The 17,408-nt window shown below is 40.3% G+C and overlaps 1 protein-coding gene across 3 annotated transcripts in view; it reads left to right on the top strand.

Moving 5' to 3' along the window:
• The window catches only part of GPR146 (G protein-coupled receptor 146), a 48,829-nt gene extending 32,569 nt beyond the window's left edge, over nt 1–16,260 (top strand). For 2 of the 3 annotated variants that reach the window (XM_039731930.1, XM_039731932.1), the window contains one exon: nt 11,615–16,260. In XM_039731930.1, coding sequence (XP_039587864.1) covers nt 11,659–12,663 — 1,005 coding nt within the window. In that variant the 5' untranslated portion in view covers nt 11,615–11,658 and the 3' untranslated portion in view covers nt 12,664–16,260. Of the gene's footprint in view, nt 1–8,647; nt 8,858–11,614 lie in introns of those variants that run through there. The other variant, XM_039731931.1, reaches the window with a different exon arrangement.
• The last annotated feature ends 1,148 nt before the right edge of the window (nt 16,261–17,408 follow it).

Raw genomic sequence — 17,408 nt, 5'->3', positions numbered from 1 at the left:
GTTTGTCATGCCAGCATCACAGCTGGCAAGGGTTTGATTGGCTCCATCATTTAAGTCTAAGCAGAATTCCACGGATTTCTACACAAGCCAGACTGATTCTGAAATGATGCAACAAAGTTAATCAAATGTCTGGTCAAAGTGATTCAAGTAAACACAATGTTTGTGATTAGCACATCAGACTGATTAGGCTGAACTCCTGCATGCAGGATCTGATCATCAGATAAGAGAGTATCAGAATATTCTGCATATTTTCCACAACAGCCACAACAAGTAGAGCTCATTTAGGTGAAGACAGACCAGCAGGCTCCAGTGCCCCCACTACAAACTGTGCTTTACTGTTCTCAGCACCCAGTGCCTGTGTGGCCTCTGTCAAAACAACCATTTATCAATCATTAGTAAGAAACTGGCTCTCTGACAAACTAATTACTCCTCAGGCTTCCACCCATTAGCACAGGAGGAAGCAGATTATACATTTATTTTTGTGGTGCGCTGACCTCAGCTGGGCACCAGGTACCCAGCAAAGCCACTCTCTCACTCCCCTCCACGGCTGGACAGGGAGAGGAAACAGAACTCAAGGCTTGTGGGTTGAGAGAAGGAGAGAGAGAGAGCACTCACCCATTACCATCCTGAACAAAACAGACTCAGCTTACTTGGAGTAGGGTAATGAGAAACAAAACTGAACACCCTCCCAAAAGCTTGCCATGCAAACCCAATATATCAGGGCTCCTGCAGTAACAAAGGTGCTACAGAAGTCGTTTTTGCTTCCTGAAGCAGACAAGACTTATTAAAAACAGCATGTTACCTATGAAGGACAACAAGAAATCTCTACAAAAAGTGTGTTCAAATTTTTAGAGAGTTAATTGCTGTAAGTCATGTGAATGGATACACTGCAGTTAGTAAGCACTAGTATTTATTTCCATGCCATTAATGTGGCTGTAGTTCCAGGAATTTGTACAAATCTTAACCATGGCTTTCCAAAATAATGTGGAATGGCTGCAGTGTGAGCAGCAGGTAGTAGACTCCAGGTGTGATTTCACAGATGTTTTTGTAATGGGAGGCTTTAGGTTTAAAGAGTCCAGGTATACAGACAGAGGTCTCAGATTCCTTTACACATTTCTTCCCACAAAATTACTTTTTTTTTTTTGCCCTTGGAAACAGCCTCATGTTGCCCTGGAAAAACAATACCCATTAAGAGTACCTGAGGAAGCATCCCCACCCACAGGTCTGTGGAAGGATGATCAAGGACTCAAATGAAATCATCAAATACTTAAACCTGTCAAACTCTTTGTCAGCATCCCAGAACAGAATGTGCTTAAGGGTTATTTTTAAGTTTGATATATACATACAGCTGCAGTGGGGAGTCTTAGAAGAAATTGAGTTCATTGGTAGAACATTTTGATGACTAAGGGACAAAAATCCCATGTCCCTGATAAAGTGGGAGGGGCACATAGCAAGCAATAGATGGACAAATCAGAACACATTCATGTCACAAAGATGCCTCAAGCCCCTGGTGAATGAAAATTCTTATTCTAAATCTTACCATGTAATAATAACCAATTTTAGATCAGCATTACTATTATACTAGACCACCTAGAATGTAAATTTATAGTACTTTATTCAGACAATAGAAATGGAATAAGATGTAATCAGTAATTATGCAAGTTCATCCAGAAGGCAGCTAGAAAATGCTATTTTCCTTCACCAAGCAGTGAAAATTAAAAACCACAGGAGTGTCAGGAACAAGATGTCTCAGACTTGCCAGAAATTAACAGAAAGATATGTTTATCTCCAGCGGATGTGACAAATTTTGAAGTCATTTCAGCCTTAGTACAACTCTGCTGAGGGCTGATTTTTCCCTTTAAACTCAAACTAGTTTTATAATTCTTCTTTATGCTATCTGATAAAGAACTATGTCAGTATTTCTGCTTTTACTGGAAACCTGGTCCCTGCGGTTAGGTCTGTTCCACAAGAGTTTCCTCCCCAGCCAACGTGATGGTCTGGTTGATTAAGTCACCGAGTCAGCTTTCACCAGTGCTTCTAATAGGAAACAGCATTATGTTATAGTTTCCAGGAAAAGTACCATCTGTGCCTCCTGCCAGTCTCTGCAACTGGCACCAAAAGATCTCTGGGGAATGTTTCTGTGCTGCCAAATTTCAGCAGAGTTGCCTGCCACAAGCCCTGAGCATGGGTGAAGCTGACAAACAGCAGGGGAAGATAAGAGCTGCTGTTTCCACCCTGCCAGCTCACCGGGCCAACTCATTTACACAGTAATTCCAGCACAGTCCATGCACCTTTGACACTCTCTTCCTGGAATAAATTCAGTCAGCAAAGCACAGAATTGGCATAATTTGAATTAATTTTGATTGGCGAGAATCTGCCTTCTTTACTGGAGTGATGCTGATTTACATGAACCAGAAGTACAAACATTCCTTACCTGGAACCTGGGCAATTCCAAAATGCTGGAAATGCAGAGATCCAGGCACCTGCTGTCTTGTAAGGTGCAAATGACTTGTTTGCACTTATTAAAGATATTACCTAAACAAAGAATTTTATCATAAAACTGTCTTTTAGATTATCTCAAATATTAAAAAGGACTCAGCAGAAGTTTCTACAATATGATGATCTTTACACAAAAAACAGGAACAAGTAAGTGTCATGAATTTTTTCCCCCAAACCAGTCTTAACTGACCTGTTGCTCTACAGTTTAAGTGGCTGTAGGTACTGGGGCAAAATTCCTTACATTTAAACATTGATGAAAATGTTTAGGAAAAAGGAAAAAGTTAGGAAAAATTTATTCAAGAAATCACCCACTGAGTCTATTAAGTTCCTGAAGTCAGAATAAATGAATGAAATATTTTCATTAAAAACAGTGGGATAAAGTATCTGCTAAATCCCAGCTGCTCTGAACATCAACATCACAACAGTAAAGGTGCTTTCTGAAGGTGTCTGCAACCCTTGTGAAATCTACTGAGCTGCAGTACTTCATACAAAAAGCATCTGCAACTTACATTCAGTTTTAAACTGAAGGAAATTATTTGCTTGTGTGCTCTCCCAGAAACTGAAATTTTCTGTATTTTTTAATTAATTCTTCTGCTTTCTGTGGCTCACCAGTTACAAGCACACTGAAAATTCTTACAAAGGTTAAATTTTTTTAGAAGTTTGTTTTCAGCAAAGCAGTTAAAATAATTAATACATATACATAACAACTTTCAGTCATCTTGACACTGAATGCTATTTAAGGTTGCTGCTACATAGTTTTAAAGTGGGATAGCTACATCAAAATCAGCTTCCAAGTGCTCTGAAAACCTGGAGCAGAACTGCAGCAGTGCTAATTGGCTGTTCAGCACTCTGAATGGCGCCATCCACTCTGCTGATGCTTAAAAGCTGTCACTTCTTGTATTCCAACTGGTCAACTTTATAAAATCCAGAACTGGAAGTACCTTACGTAAGCTGATTTTCTAATACTACATTCATTCTAATTATTCCTGTTATTTAATACACCATAAGTTCCTGGAAGTTAATATGAATACTAGGAAAATTACTCAGGTTTTGTTTTGCATATAACTTATTCTTTTTAAAAAGCATTATTTAGTGGGTATTAGAGCATCTCCAAATTGTGTCTCATGTCAGGATCCCTGGCAGCAAAGGCCTGTAGGTAGATGAAACAGGTAATCACTGTGTATATTCATTGTGCCTGGTGGAATCCTCACCTTTAGAACTGCCCAAAAGTAAGGTATTTCACTTTTTGCAGTGATGAAATCTTTAAGTATTAAAAGCTGCACTGTTCACTCTATAGTGAATTCTTTCTCGCTGTACAGAAACATTAAAAAAAGAAACAATATGTCATGTTTTCCATATAGAAACTGTCACAGAATTCAGTGATAAAGCTAAGTCAGGAAGGGGTGGAGCAGCACCATCAGTGCCACTCATCCATGCTGGGACAGGGAGAACTTAACAAAACAAGGCTGAGTTTGTGGAGTTAACCCATGCAGAGCCCCTGGTGCAGCTGTTCCCCAGCAGCTGCCAGGAGGGCACAGCCACTGGCACCCAGCTCCCACAGAGGCTGCACTGCAAAGAAATGAACAGCACAGAAAGGCAGGATTTCTCTGGAGTGGCAGATGTGCCTGGCAGATCTCATCTGTGTCTGAACAAGGGACTCCTTCCACACTAATCTCTAGGGGCTGCAGTGCTGGGCTGTCTCCTCTCCACAGAACTTCTGCCCCATGGTAGTTGGTTATTACAACCTTCCAGAGCACCATGGCACTGCCACTCTTCAACAGACCTAAACCATTTAGCAGTTTTGATCCTGGTTTCCAGAGTAGCTGATCTTTTTGTCTTCCTTTATTGCAGTAAATTGTCTGTTCTCATAAGCTTTAAGCTGCTTAGAAATTGAGAGGGAGAAAGAGAAACTAAAGTAAATACAATTATTCATTTCTGATGGATACACACGTTGTTCTGAGCAGCCTTCTAGGAACTCTAAAAACAGAAGAAAGTTCTGCAGTTCTAACCTATTAGAGAATATGCACATCCTAAAAAAATGTTGCCATACCCTAAAATCCAGTTTTCCTTCTTCCAAGCAAAAAGCCCATCTGAACTCATTTCTTGATGCTTAGTGACCTGTGGCAGCAATTTGCAGACTTACTTTTGATATGGCCTTACATGAACTCAGATTCCCAAAGAGCTGAACAATCTAAGCAGAAATCAGTTGTGCAGCTGACATTGCTAATAATACATTAATAATTTTACATATTATTTATACATTTAATAATAACAATGATCAGCTGAACAATCTAAGCAGAAATCAAATGTGCAACTGACATCGCTAATAATAATTTTACATATTATTTATACATTTAATAATAACAATGATAAATAACAACAACAAAAGGTCGGAACAGGAGGGGAAAAGCATCTATTTAGCAGGTTGCCAAGAGGCCAGGGCAGTAAGCAGATTATCATGGCACAAGTGGGATCTGAATCACCAGGTAGCTGCTAAGCAAATGATTCACCACAACTATGGTGCTTACAGAATGAGAGGATAAACAAATGAGACAGGGGTTGCCAGCATCTGTGGAACTATAACAAAGGTCACCCACCCACAGGAAGGAACTCTGAAGACAACATATATTCAGAATTTCTGGAAAAGCAGAGTGAGCAACCTCAAAGGGAGACCAATGCAAAATGCAAATGTACTCGTGCCACATGAAACAGAAATGCACCCTTACAGTTCTTGAGAATGTAATCTTTATTGCTGATTCAAAATACCAAAGAACAGCCTGAGATATCCCACAGGAAAGTCACAAAGTAGAAGTGAAAGTGTGTCATGCTTGGAAGCCCTGTCATCATTTGGATGTGATACTCTGTGTGTGTGTGTGTCATATGAGCAAATAATGATGGGAGGTGCAACGTTAATTGTAAGGGAGTCATCAGGGAGAGATAAAGAGGAAAACACTGGCCAAGCAGATAGGAAACTCAAGGGGTATTTTAAGAAATCAGGAAATGTACATAAGAATTTATGCATGGACAGAAGGAATATAAAAGGAAAAACATTGGTCCAAGGGAAGGCAATTACCTATAGAGCTGGAAATGGGTTCACAGCACTCAAATTGTGCAGAATCAAGTGGGAGTAGGCAGGAGTTGGGCTATGTAAGTGAAAAATCCTGGGTTTATTTTAATTATTAATTATGGTTATGCTCCTACTAAAGCAAGTTATTTAGCAAATGGAAAGGGTTTAGAAAACCAAAACCTGAGCCTAATGAAAGGTGAATACACCACAACCAGAAGGTTGGATGACTGCTCTTCCAGGAGCTGACTTGCCATGAGTGGCAAACCCCTTGTTCCCTCTCTTTCATCTGACCTACTCTTGCTTTTTGATTTGTACTTTTAAAAATATCCAACATAGGCTTATTACATTCAATGCTACTTTGTATCAGTCATCCCTGATGTTTGATCGTGCCTTCTTTCACCTTACATTGCACCGAATTAACCACATTACAAATGGAACCAGTATCAATTATGAACTTCCCCTGCCAAACTGGTCAATGGTTGCACCACAAAGACATAAATGACAGGGTTGGAAGGGGCCTGTTTGTCAGCCCAGCCCCCAGCATCAAGCAGGATTTTCTTCTCCACTCATGTTAAAAGCATTTTATCTGAGCTGTATCATTACATTATGTACAGCAGCAACTCAGCAACTGCATGAGGGGAGTATATCCCAAAACCTACTTGCTTGCACTGCTGCATTTTCCCCCCCTCACATCTAACCTGAGCTATTTAGTTTTACTTTTCTGTATATCCAGCCTAGAAGTCATTTGCTAATCCCTATGGTATGTATATAAGCTAGTAAGCCTAAAGAAATGTCATGTTACCCAGACTGAGAGGGAACAGCAATGTGACACTTCACTCTGCAGCACTTGAGAATTCAGTGTGTTCCCCTTGATATATAACTAATTGTAGGTTTCTAATTTTCCAAAAATATTGATCATCCATTATTTAAAGTTTTAAGAATTAATCCGTGAGTAATATTCAGCAAGTCCCTTTCAAAAAGCACCTTTCAAACCCTGATGAGGAGTTGACAGTCTACCAAGTCATAGTTTATATAGACATACAGCACTTCTGGCCACAATTTTTAGTTTGATCAGTCTAGATGTGAAGCAAATCTGTGCTGCCCAGCAAAGCTCTGTGTAGGGCCCAGCCTTCCCCTAGGCAGCAGCAGGTTTCAGTCTGCAGGATTTGAGATCCTGTGGGAACTCAAGAGGACGTGACAGAGGTACAAGTGTTTGGCATGTTTAGAGACTTACCTTGTTGGCAACAGCTTTATTAGCTATGGATTTTACCAGCTATTAGTTTATAATGATACCACAGCTTGTGAAAACACACTGAGAGAACAGAAAAGTCAGGTAAGAGCTACGTCACAGACAGATGATAATAGAGCAAGTAGACAAACCATGTGCTGTATAAACAGAAAAATCTGCAGAGAAAAGAGACAGTGCTGCAGCTGGATGAAGGGCTGTTTTTTAAGTCAAATAAAATAATCTGAGCGTAGAATGGTCACGCTTCTAACTCTTACCCAACCTGCTCTGCAACTTAGTGCTGCATTATGAATGGAAATGCCTGAAAAAGCCTGACTGCAGCTATGGACTCTATAATACAACTGAGCAGAACTTCATTTTTTCTCATTATTTAGAGTTCATTTTATGGCTCTTTTCTAAATAATCTTTGCCATCAAGTGCTGTCAACTTCTTGTGCTGTGTTGCAAGAAGGTTTTTTTTTTTTAAGTACTTCATGGACATTGTTATCAAAATAAAACTGCCTTCAGCTTTAATGGAGTGTAAGGGCATTGGCTTTTGGCCAAGTATGAGCACTCTAAAAGTGCTTCTACATGAATACCTTTCCTACTTTGCTGTTTCCCTGGTGAATTTAGGATGATTAAAGTCCTTCTAAAGTTCTGAAGCACCAAAAACGTGATGCCAGAGTTTGTAACATGGAGTTATCCACAGCACACACACAATTCTGTCTGTGGACTATCTATCGAACAGGAATGGGGGAATTTTCTGCTTTTGGGAGCTGCAGTGGTTTTACAGTATTGGTAATGAACATTTAAATACAAGCTGTGGTCAGATAGAGTAACTCAAGACAAATGGGATGAGTGTTTTTAGACTTCACAGAACACTCAGAGTTGGAAGGGACCCACAAGGATCTAGTCCAAGTGTTAAGCCCATATGGAGATCAAACCCACAACGTTGGTGTTAGCATCGTGCTCTAAACAACTGAGCTAATCTCAGATTTAGTGTTTTTCCGGTATTTATTTCATCTACAGCTGCTTATTTTTCCAGTAAGGGATGCTACATTGGTGTTTATTTGCTATGGAATAAAGCTTCAGAATTTCTAAATATAAGACAAATTATTTTGAAAAAGGCAGCTCTCTGTTTTGGTTGGTGGTATCAGTTGGAAACATACTTCAAAGGTAGTCCCTTTTCATTAGTCTGAGGAGTTTCCATATAAACAAGAGAACAACCACAGGAAAAAATTCATTATGGGATAAATTATCAATCTGCAGTTCAAAAGCTCTTTCAAGAAGTGATCCATTTTAAAGTTGTGGAAAATATAAACATTCTCATCCATTAACTGCAAGTGACTTGCAAATATCCTTGAGATTAATCAACTTTTTTTAAAAAGGAAGCAGAATGGACTCATAACACCATCACAAAATGAGGATTATGTTGTAGCATCTTTTCACAACATCGAAACAATCTCCAAATTCAAAGCAAATGCTCGGAAACTTTTCTTCCTACCTTGTTTTAAAAGCTGGCTTATGTTTGCCAGCACCACAAGCACCTGTGCACTTTGTAGTACAGGAATTTTTAAATAGTGATTGTTCAGGATAAATGGCCTATGAAAATGAAACCTCAAAGCTACATATTCTCATCCTGAGTTCAAAATAAAACCCACGCTCTTGAGTGAAGGCTGCTGGCTGCACTTGCAGGGAATGGCACGGGCTCTGCAGCACCGATGACAAAACCATAACAAACCTGCACGCCCATGGATTTTAAGCAGTAAATCCGAAACCCAGGGAACTACAAAGCGAGCTGGATCCAACAGCTCCGAGCACAACCTCTCACTTCTTGAAACTGGCTGTAAACAGGGGAAGGGAGGGGCCAGGCGCCTGCCAAGCCAAGCAGAAACTTGTGAGTAACTTAGCGAGGCAAAACAAGTGCAGCGCAGGCAGCGGCTCCCCGCGCGGAGCCGGGGCTCGCCGGGCCAGCACCATGACCCCCGGGAGAGCCACGCCGGGGCCTGCCGGCCGGCTCGGAGCCTGGGCACGGCGGCTCGGGGCAGCGGCACTCGGGAATTAAAGGTGAGAGGCTGCGGAGCGCGGCGGGCGGGACGCGCCGTGCCGTGCCGTGCCGTGCCGTGCCCGGCCGGCGGGGGCTGCGGCCAGCGCCGGGCTGAGCACGGCGGATCCGGGCAGCGCTGGGGCCCACGGAGCCGGGCACTGTAAACAAGAGGCTGCTGCAGGCTGCACTTATGCAACAGAGGCGAGCTGGGGCTGCAGGGCTGCTGTGAGCGCGGGGAAGGGGCCGGGCGAGCCGCGCTGCCGGGCGGTCACTGCGAGAGAGCCGGACACGGCACCGCCGCCCTGGGGACGGCAAAAGGCACGGGAAAGGGAGGGAATGCTGAGCCTCCCACGGCCGGGAGGGAACGCTGAGCCTCCCAGGGCCGGGAGGGAATGCTGAGCCGGGCCTGCACAGCGAACAGGTTCAGTGAAGGCACTGAACTAAGTCAGCGTGCAGCACGGGGGATTTCGGCTTCAGCCGCAGAAATGCCTCCCTCACCTGGGAACTTGGAAGTCATCAAGATTTTTATTTTTTTTCCCGAGGAAATGTTTTAATTTTGGGGTTTGGTTTTGCTCATTTTAGAGGTAAATGTCACTTTCCTAAGATTGCTGTTTAACAGAATGAATCGCCTGGCATTTCTATCATTAAAACAGAATTGTCGTGTTTAACCGCACTTGGAGGATGTAAAGAAAGAATAAGGGTAATGACTAAAACCATTTGTGAAACCAGACATCCCCCTGCTCTGTAAAATACAAAGCCTGGTAGCAAAGACTGTTGATCTTCTGAGACAATATACAGGCAAGTTATTCAGTGGCTGATGTAATTCAGTCTGGAGTAATCAAAGCTACATGCTTAGGGATAAACCTACATAATGGAATTACGTGATTGTACCCATGCCTGTGCTTAGTCACCTCTGCACTCACCAGAATGCATATATTTGCAATATCTAGTTCCAGTCTGCTGCTTGGCTTGAATCGAGTCATAACAGTTCAATGAGATGTAGTTTTGGTTCCCTTCAACTGCGAAAAAAAACAGCTTTTCTTTTTCCTTCTTAAAATCCTAAACCAACAGATGCTTCCTGAAAACAAATGGGTTGTTCTCGGTGCACAAAAATAGAATGAGGATAGAAAGACAACATAAAGATATGATGTGGTCCACTCAACACAACAGTATAGCTGAAGAAGTGATGTGAGAAAATGAACCAAAAAAAGTCAAGTTTTCTCTTAAAGGTGAAAACAGCCTTTGAAAACAACAGAACTCCTGGTGCTGCCACATAAGCCACTTCTCTGAGGAAATCCAACATGGGACAGTGGAATAAAAATTTGCTTGCCCAGCTAAAATTCCTGTATTTTTAGCCTGATTTTTGGCTCAGCTTATGTTATTTAGAAGCAAAATGCACACAAAACAACTGCAGTGGGAAATAAGCCATGCAAGTTGACACAGTTTTGGGATGAATTTTGTACTATGGCTGAAGAGTCAAAGGATTAGCACCAGGGAGATGCAGTCACGTACCCGTATGCTCACAGACCCCACACAGTATAATTTAGCCATCTGGTTCATGGAGTACAGCAGGTTGTCTAGTAGCATTCATTTTCATTGCACAATGTTTATTGTGGATTGATTAAATCTTGCTCTCCCTCTGGAAAGACTCCAGGTATGTGTACTTATACTTTGCTATAGGTGCTGACAGAGGAGCACACAAAACCACAGGAGTATGTGACAGGCAGAGTACGTGACAAGGGAAATCACCTGCTGCACCAGCTCTGCACTGCCATCAGAAACAGCCACGACTTTAAGGCTCTGCCTGTTTCGAGTTGTACTTCAGAGATTATTTCTCGTTCCTGCATTTTGGAAAGCGACTTTACACAACTGCTTTGAAGTTCACTTGGTTTCAGTTGAAATGCTATCTCTACTGACGATAAAGCAAAGATGGCTGGGCCACAACTGCTGATAGTAGCATACTTTTTAAAGAATTCGAGCTATTTTGAGAGGAAATGATAGCCGATTCTTGCCTTTTGGAAAGTCAGGCTGCCCTGATATTAGGTTCCCTGGACTACAGAGGTCCATTGTTTTTTTTTGAAATGAAATGGTTGTAAGGTTGTAAGTCTGAACACAAACTGACCTATTTAAAAAAAACCAAAAAAAAAACCCAACAAAACCCACAACAAAACCAACACCCCCCCTGCACCTCACTTCCCAGTATCCTCTAGTCTTTGTCAGTTTTATCAGTGATCCAATACACATCCACCATACTGCCTTGGATTGTGCCTCCTAAGAAACATTTTTTAAGATAAAGCTTATTTAAGATGTTAGGAGATCTCTATTTCCCATCATACTGTGAAGATTTGTGCTTCAGTTTATATCCTTCCACTCTTCAGTAGTTACTGTTATGTATTTTCAGTATTTTCAGTTACCCTTATGTATCTTCAGTAGTTACCCTTATGTATTTTTAGCTATATACAAGGTACTGTTTGACAATATTCAAAAAATTGCATTAGTATTCATATATACATCAGTACTTAAATGATAGTTTACAATTTACTTCTGTTGAGTGTCCTTTATCAACTAATTTGCCACTAGTTTCATTTAAATCAAAACTGCATAACATGTATTAGTCTAATGAAATTTTGAATAACAGTTTACTTTCTTCTAGACCAACAACATCAGTTATGTGATGTGTGATAATCTTGAAGTTCAAAATGTTTTCTTCACAGTACTTTCCATTTAATTTCCAATGTAATATTTTAACAACACTTTCATTATTTCTCTCTCTACAGAAAAGCTGGTAACCAGCAAAGAAGACACAAAAGCTAAAATCACTATGTGGAGCTGTGAAGCCTTAATCAACAGCACTGAGAACAGTGAGGACCAGCATCTCTGCCATGACTTCGACCTTGTGCTTTCCATCTTTTCCCTTCTCTACCTCATCATATGTTTCCCAATTGGCCTTTGTTACAATGGCCTGCTGGTCCTAGTTAACCTCTACAACAAAGCTACTATGACTATGCCAGATGTTTACTTTGTCAACATTGCCATTGCCGGCCTCATCATCAACACTCTGGCGCCAATGTACCTGCTGGGTCTTGCCAATACAAAATGGGCCATCTGGAATTCCAGCAATGAAGTTTATATTACCTTCCTTATTTTATTCAACGTCTCATCCTTAGTTACCATGTACTCTACCACGCTGCTCAGTCTGGACTACTACATCGAACGTGCCCTGCCCAGGACTTACATGTCCAGTGTGTACAACACCAAACACGTCTGCGGGTTCATCTGGGGCGGGGCCATGCTCACAAGCTTTTCATCTCTCCTGTTCTACGTCTGCAACCACGTGTCCACCAAAATAATCGAGTGTTCCAAGATGCAGAACCAGGAAGCAGCAGATGCCATCATGGTGTTCATCGGGTACGTTGTTCCCGCCGTCGCCGTTCTCTACGCGCTGACGCTGATCCTGCGGATACGCAAGGAGGCCACGCCACTGGATCAGGACACTGGGCGCTTGGATCCATCCGTGCACAGGCTGCTGATTGCCACAGTCTGCACACAGTTCACCCTGTGGACACCCTATTACGTTATTCTCTTGGTAAACACGTTTACTAACCTACGAGGAAGAATTCCAGATGTAAATTCCATTCAAATATTACACTTCGCTACAATTTTGTCAAAATTCCTGGCTTTCTCCAGCAGCTTTGTCATGCCTCTGCTCTACAGATACATTAACAAAAACTTTCCCAACAAATTACGACGTTTGCTTAAAAAGATACACTGTGGGAACCAGGGGTGTTCTCATGAGCGCACAGTGGTCCAGCAGGTCATGACATAGGTGTGACACAGCCCCTGGTGCTCAGTGCTGGGACTGTGATGCTGCTGTGTTGGCACTCAGAGACATGTGAGAGTCCCAACCAAGAGGCTGGAAGGAGCTTCCATTGCAGTTGAATGCAACAGTCTTAATTTTCCAGTAGTTGTTTGCTAAAGTGGTGTGAGCTCTGGCCTGTGTGCTGCATTACCTGTGACATCGGATACCTTCAGTGCACTGAACTGCTGACAGAGGGTAAACTCTGTTTTCATGGCTCTGATCTTCCTGACTGAAGAAATCACTAAGCAGTTTATTGAAGTCTTGACTGAAGAAACAGCACCTTGTATCTTGTATAGGAAAAGGTATTACCTTGTTTTCTGTACAAAGAAGTGATAGTGCTATCCTTGATGAAGTAAATAGTGTTTTTCAATGAAGATTATATAGTTGATCTTTACTCAAGATCATATTATCCAATTATACATGTCCAAATAGTAAATGTTAATTATAAATTAAATTATTTAATTTCTTTCTCCATCATTGATTCCCCTCTAAAAGGAGCCCAATTTACTTTTTTCAGAAATTGTTTTCTCACACAAACTAACTTGTTTTAACATTTATGGCAAACTGATTTTTCTTTTAGCTACAACAAATAACAAAAATGTGTTTTAATTTTCCAGTGCTTTGTTTGTATCCTAAAACATTTCAGGAATTCAGAAATATTTATTAACTAATTCTGATGGAACTCAGAGATGTTTGTTCCACATACTAAAATGAAGGACACAGTGGTTTACAAAGTTAAAACAGAATTTAACTAGCAAAGATTGTCTAGCTAAGTGTTATGGTCCACATATGTTCATGTAACAAGAATAATTATCTTAAAAAATAAATATGTGTATGATTAACATTTTGTATTTTCAAGGGATATGTTTGCAACAAATAAATTAAACTCTCTTTAATCTAGGACATCACTGGAGGTTTGGAAACCATATAAAATTCCTCAATACAGGAATCCCAGACAGCATCAGCTCTTTGCTGACCTCTCAAAAAAGCCTTCCATTGGGATTCTTGGATACACAGTAAAGAATTTTACTGATTATATGAAATACATGAGAAACAGACATGCTGCAGGAAGCACATAAACAGCTACAACCACAAGCTACAAAGCACTGACTCAAAAACTACCTGTTCTTGTGCTACTGTTAATGACAGGAGGGGACAGGAAGGGGGTGCAAGTGGAGCTGATATTCTCCCACTGGTGTGGGGCCCCGAGACATTTTTGTCACATGATACATGCTACAGCACCATTTTATTGCTTAATCTGTCACAGCACAACTCAAATTCCACATGACATCATTACAAAAATGTGACTTTTCAAGCTTCTGGTATAGAAAAAAACATGGAGCAAGACCAGAACTGAACCTTTCCCATTGCTTAGAGCACAATCTAGTCTGATAACTGGTCCTAGTCTGTCAGCAGAGACACATACTGAAGTTCTATGTGAAAAGAACTTTCTGAGGAACAGACCTTTCAAATCTTTTTCCATCAAGCAATTTCTTCCCTTAGTCATCTTTGCTTATCTTCTTTACATGCAACCATCTCTAAGTTATCAACATCCTGGTGTAAGACTTTCCATTAATCTTTACTTTTTTAAGAGCTTTTCATATTTTATTGAATATTTTTAACCCTTAAAGCCTACAGAGTAAATAATCTATTTCTGTGGTGTTTTCAGTTTTAGCCTGTTGATGAAAACCATGTTAAGGACTGAAGCTGTTCCTTATTGCTGTGTCCAACTCACTCATTTAGTTCTCTCTGCTGACATACATGATACTGGCTGCTTTCTTGCTTTTGCCCACCTTGAGAGATTTTCTATGAATTTCTACACATCTTGAGCACTCAAGCTCACTTCCACACAGAAATGCTTAAGAACAAAATCTTTCCTTGCAACTGTCAAGCAAGCACACTCCTTCCCATCTGAGGAAAATTAGGTTTCTTAATGCACCACATGAAATCTCTCATGTAGAATCTGATAAAGAAATTCTGTGCCATTATGCAGGAGGAGTTCCAGCAGGGAGGAACTGGCTTATCTGGTGTGAATAGAGGCTTTCAGAACTGGGACACTGCCAGAACAGTGCAGCTGAGCAGGCAACTCTAAGTGCAATTTCAACTTCCATGTTGCTTCCTTACTTCCATTTCCTCCTTCTCTTAAGACATCTTCTTCTCTGTCTCTAAAAGAACTGCTGCCTTTATTTCTGTTCCTTTCTCTCAGTGCTAAATTCTCAGTTTCAGATCATGGCTGTTGTGTCATTTCTCTTTATAGTTTTTCACTTCTCTGCACAATTTATTTAACTTTCACTTCTCTCCCACCCCTGCTTGTCTTGCACACCTGGTACCATTCATACTCATGTTTACTTCATCACACTGACTCCTTTATGATGATCCAAACCTTACTCAGTGATTCAGCGTTACAAATTTATGTAGTAAAATGGAAGCTGCTATTTAAGAGATAGAGAAAGACAGATTTTTATGGAACTTACCTGTGGGGTATCCAATCTGATTTTTTCCTAATCATTTTTACTGCAACAGAGCTACAGATGTTTGTCTGTATCCTTGATAAACACTAAATGTGATGGCAATCATAGATACAAAAACTTGGATAATTTAATGAACAAGACTGCTATCCACTCAACCTCTTAGAAAAGTTAATTTGATTTATTAGTTGCCTCAAAGAAACTGTGCTGTGGATCTGCCTTGCTGCTGTTCTCCTAAGAGAATTCTGAACTTAATTGGAGCATCCCAAAAAGAGAGAGTATTTATATAAAGAACAGTAGAGGAGCAAATGCAGTAAAATACTTAAGGAAATACAAGGTATCATAAATTAGGAAGTACTTTTATGGACAAATGTTTAATACACAAAGTTCTCAAGAATGGGGCCTTTCTATTTCAAATACCTGAAGGTTTCTGGTGACTGTAAATAGGGGCTTATCTATTACACATTAAAATAGATATGAATAAAAATACTGTATATATGCAAGATAAAAATCAGCCTACTGATGTAAAAAGAATCTGCAAAGAGTTTATTAAATTATTTCTAAAAGTGTATCATTTAAATGTAAACCTCTGAACAGGAAGGTGTACTGTATTCTTCTGTATGTATATAATGTGTACTAGAAAGTAAGCACTAGTTAAGTGCCATTATTAACAGTGTTATTTTCTCACAAAATTAAACTTAATATTTGAATTGATTTATGGCTTACAGCCCTCTTGCTGAACCTCTAATTAAGTCAAATCAATGAACTAAAAAAATGTCATGCTCTGCTTCTATCTGAGTTATTAACACAGCTGGCTCAAGACAGGTCCTTGCTGACCAACTTACTAGAGGTCCTAGTTTCAAAAGTTTACATTTCAGAATCAAATTTTGTTGGTCTCTGAAGATTTAATTTCAGTTAATGAAAGAAGGTGATCAGCCACTAGAAAATTCCTGGTTCCATTACAATGAAGAGATGTGGACTCCAATATCATGTCAAAATACTACAGAAATGGACTGTCTGGAAAGCTTCATAAAGGAAGTATGGACTCATAATACATTCTCAATAAAAAATGTTCAAGTGTACATGGTCAATAAAATGTGTGATTTTTTTTTATTCGCTTTCTTGATAAAAACCTGTTGTAGACAATGTTAAACCTATGTGGCTTCACTGAATCAAAACATAACAAATTGCATGAGTTGCATGTGAAATTTCCAGGCCTTAATTTGACATTATTAAAATCTCATTTTTCATCAGCATGAAGTTGGCTGGGAATGAAAGGTGAAAGGCACATACCCCGCCTGACTTTTTTCAGAATAAAGAATCCTGCAATTAATGAGGCAGAGTAACAGTGCACCTGGAGATCAATGCAAACATTGGCCACATCCTGACAACTTCCTTTCCTTTGTGCTGCCACAATCAGCTTCCTGCAGAAATTCTCTTGGTTCTCAGAACAACATAATAAAACAACCCACACCTCTGGCATCCCAAAGAAAACACAGCTTTTAAGAATCTAAGATACCTTGTAACACATTCATTGCAGTAACCACTGCACGTAGCCAAAAGATTACTCCCCATGGATCAGTTCGTTTACCCTACATATATGACAATATTTTCTTGGCTGTGCTTTCAAAATTATTCACTTGTTCTCTTTTGGTGTTCTATGAAATGTAGGAAGACAGTAGTGATAGCAAACTCTATTTGAAATTACAGAAATGGTAAACTCTTTTCAAAAACTCTCAGTCCACTTCTAAGCCACTTGTTAGTTTTATGTCTCAGTCAGAAATAAATGAAAATGACAACTGTCAGAGTGGAAGTTGCAATATTCCACCATTTAATCAGTCTAGTGTCTGACAGGATCCCCTTACTTCCACACTGTGCTTTAAAGGGTGTTTTCTTGAAGAGGAGAGCCAGCATCTCTAAACAAGTACAGAGCAGTGATTTCTGATCCTTCATTCCACAGAGCTTTTGGACACAACCAACAAAAAGGCTGCTTCTCAGCTGGATTAGTAAAACCCCTCACATACAACACAGACTGAAGCATTTTCAGTGAGAACAGTTAGTTAATAAGCAGCAAGTTCACAAAGGTTTTTTAAGCATGAAAAACTACGTAAATGCAAATAAAAAGAGCTGATCAGGTACAACAAAGTCAAGACGTTTACACCACTACAAACCAGGCTGACGTGGCACCTGAATCTGCCATTACCCGTCAATACAGAGACATCACAGAAGTCAACTACATTTTGG

Source organism: Passer montanus, unplaced genomic scaffold, assembly GCF_014805655.1.
Source record: "Passer montanus isolate IOZ18808 unplaced genomic scaffold, ASM1480565v1 scaffold8, whole genome shotgun sequence".
In the NCBI taxonomy this organism is placed as follows: Eukaryota; Metazoa; Chordata; class Aves; order Passeriformes; family Passeridae; genus Passer; species Passer montanus.
This window is presented reverse-complemented; position numbering and strand designations above follow the sequence as displayed.